The sequence below is a fragment of the Sphaeroforma arctica genome, assembly GCF_001186125.1.
Source record: "Sphaeroforma arctica JP610 unplaced genomic scaffold supercont1.240, whole genome shotgun sequence".
Taxonomy (NCBI): domain Eukaryota; class Ichthyosporea; order Ichthyophonida; genus Sphaeroforma; species Sphaeroforma arctica.
The window spans coordinates 101162-104488 of NW_014040318.1; the positions used below are offsets into that span (position 1 = coordinate 101162).

A 3327-nucleotide genomic window follows, 5' to 3' on the forward strand; every position below is an offset into this window, starting at 1 on the left:
TATATACATATACATATATATATACGTATATATATATATATCTGTGGGGCCATCTCAACATACAGTATTCTCCGTGTAACAAGATACATGTTTGTTAACAGTAGTGGTGAACTATAACAGATCCTCGCGTCGCTAACGAGCTTAGATGAACGCAAAACGCACCTTTGTGTGGCGTCAGCGCATGAGCCACCTGTGCGACTTCCTTCCGGATGGTCTCATCATCGTCGTCTTGCAGTACAGTAAGAACCAGTAGTAAGCGTGTAGCAATATCCGCACACTTCAGCAGTATCTGTGGCAAAGCGTCTGCGCAGATAAAGTCGCGAGTTATGCTCGATCAGAGGTGAAGCGATGTATGTAACGAGCAGTATACATTTATTTAGAAAGAAAACAAAGCTGGTGAAGTAGCTCTGTGAGTCTACACACTCTAGAGACTGAAGTGCCAATCGAGGCATAAGGGTGTTGAAGCTTTTCCGCAATATATTCACAGCACAAATTTTAACATCTGCAACCACAATATAGACTAACAGCACTTGACACCAGACCCACCTGACAGCAGTAAATCGCTCAAACTTCTGGTCACAGCCATTCTGGCGCGGATAGACCGTTCAGCTGCTCCGCCAATCTCCAGCACAAGCGTCATGGACTGCAGGTTGTGCCTCCACTCGACTGAGATGTCGTCCCCACCTGTACCAACGAGCAGACGGGCCGAGAGCCATGAGTTCACCGAGAGGGCTTTAGCTGAAGAGCCATGAGTTCACAGAGAGTGCTTGTGAACAGCAGGTGTGTTGGTGCTACAGTGCAAGTGGTGAAGACCTGTGAGCGTCGCATGGCGCATGTGTGTGTACTGTGTTCATTGGGCTTGGGTGTGGGTATAGATTTGGCTTCCAGCCAACGGGACACGGACTCTACAGACTCTCGACCGACAATCGGCTCCATCTGGTGAAAGGAATTCGCCAATTATTTTCAAGCAGAGAGCTAAAATTATTTTTTTTGCAAATTGTGCAGATATCACATTAGGTGTCTTCGTGAGCGCATCATAGTTTTAGAATTACAACATACAGCAAAGTTCAGCGCACCTGAGTAAGGATTTTGTGTATGGCGACAAGAGTCGGTATACGTCAAACGGAACCGACTTTCAGCACCCGAACCTAGGACTCTAAATCCCCAGTCCACACAACCGAGGAGCTATACGTCACACTGCTTGGTGAATGCATCTTTTGTTTCCCACACATCATGCAGGTGGAGTTCATAGTGGCCCTTTGTGATGTGTATTGGCGTCATGGCATATAATTGCTATAGGTGGAGTCTATATCCACTGCCGGATGTGTGCTTGTAATTTGGTTGTAGTGATACGTGTCTGTATCTGATGTGGTGATCTACTATCGAGCCACTCACAACGAGTTCAGTTGGACGATACACCTCCCGGGGAATTTATGCAACTTCAAGTCTAGAACACAGTGTCTAACACACAGACAATATACTTTGCACTGTCTGGTGGTACGATAGAATAGCCGTTGGGTCTCCGGCAGGGTTAGCCTAATGTTCGTATAGCGCTACTGTTTCGCTCTGCGCTGACACTTATGATTGAAACCATCAAAGTTTTCAATATATAAATAATCTGGTGCAGAGATACATACCGGTCTGTATTGAGAAAGCGGTCACACCACCCAGGAGGCCTAAATAGCATTCGCGTGCTCTGTTGTTGGTACACCTTAGCCGCTGTGAGCTTTCAGTGCACTTTGCTGGTACCTAGGAAGTATCATGATCGTATTGACTTGTTAGTATAGATGATTTAAGCAGCTTCGTCCACCCCCCCCCCCCCCCCAAAAAAAAAAGGTAACTTGTTCTAAGCGGGTATTAAAGTTAGGTGTTTTAACTACAGTGTTCGGGGGTTTGTACTTAGTTCATAGTTCTGTGGAGTGTCGTAACCTGTGCCTTGCCTTAAACCCGTTCGAGAAGCGTGAGTGATGTCTGCACACTACGGGTCGTACGCTAACCACTTATATACTAACACGCTACTACCTCCGTATCTGAGAAGGCTATAGTACACGGTATATCGTAGGGTATCAATTGAGTGTATCCATTGGCTGTACTTAACAATTAGATAGAATGGTTATGCCAGACTAATACAAGCGAAATAAGAAACACACAATACACAACTTTCAGAGCAAAACTGCAGCATACACATACACACGCTGCGAATGCGAGGCACCTAAGGAAGGAATCGTTACAACACACATTGCGCATGAATACTAGCGAGACATGGGGCCAAGTACTAACTAGAACAAACACCCACCGGAATATCTCTGAGGGGTGTCAGCACTCCCATATCATTGTAGTCGTACGCGCTGGCCACACACTGTCCTGCTTTGCATCGACACGTTTCGCCACAGACGACTGCACGGGCATACAGGACACGAGCCACCTCAGACGCGCTCACACATCCAGTCACCTGCAAATGAGGGTAGTATTCGATTTGATACATTTCACTTACTGTGTATATATAAAATAAACTGAGGTGTCGGATGGTAGCGACCTGTTGATTGCTTTCGGGAACTCTAAGGAAGATTAGTCTGCTACCTATACCTGCACAAAGGCTCCGCCGAGAGATGAGAAAGAGAGAGGGCGAGTACACCACAACAATAAGTTTTCAAATAACTTGGGATTTGTATGTGCATTTAGAATGTACACCAGCCCTCATAGCAGGGTATGTGCGACACAGAATACCTAAAAATAGAGGTGAGTAAATCAATACACCAGCATCTCATAGCAGGGTATGGAATACCCAAAAACAGAGGTGAGTAAATCATTACTACACGCATGCAGATGCGCCATCGTTTTTGTGTAAAATTAAGGCCAGTGCTGCTATTTTGAATATACCGAAAGATGGTGTACACTTATATTCTATTTTAACGTAGCGCCACTAGTTTCAAGTTAGAGGGGGATGAATTCATTTTTGCTTTTAAGGTAAAACCATGCAACGCGACAGTCTACTTACTTCGTTGCGTATATGTGTACATAATTCGTTGAGTATATGTGTACTTACTTCGTTGAGTATATGGACCAGCTGGCGAGGCGACACTTGTGCCAGGGCCAGACATGATGCGCTGACCAGGGGGGGATAGGTAGACTTCTGCGGTACACAGTCGAGTGCCTGAGCTGCCACTTGGATCCATATGGAGCGATTCCTTTCGCGTGCTGAGTATTGTGAGATAGTTAATCATAGTCGGTGTGTGGTTAGGGCTTTGCACACTGAATGAGCACCGCCGCGAGAATTATAGCGCTCCATACTAGCACGGACACCAGCACACGCCAGTTCAATCGAAA

General features: G+C 45.9%; 1 protein-coding gene across 1 annotated transcript in view; it reads right to left on the reverse strand.

The window, feature by feature from the left end:
• SARC_04349 (hypothetical protein) overlaps positions 1-2452 on the reverse strand; it is a gene marked incomplete at its 5' end in the record, with an annotated part of 5902 nt that extends 3450 nt beyond the window's left edge. The window contains 4 exons of the mRNA XM_014301835.1: positions 163-303; positions 547-684; positions 1638-1749; positions 2297-2452. Of these exons, the coding sequence (XP_014157310.1) occupies positions 163-303; positions 547-684; positions 1638-1749; positions 2297-2452 (547 nt within the window). The remainder of the gene's footprint in view (positions 1-162; positions 304-546; positions 685-1637; positions 1750-2296) is intronic.
• Positions 2453-3327: the final 875 nt, after the last annotated feature.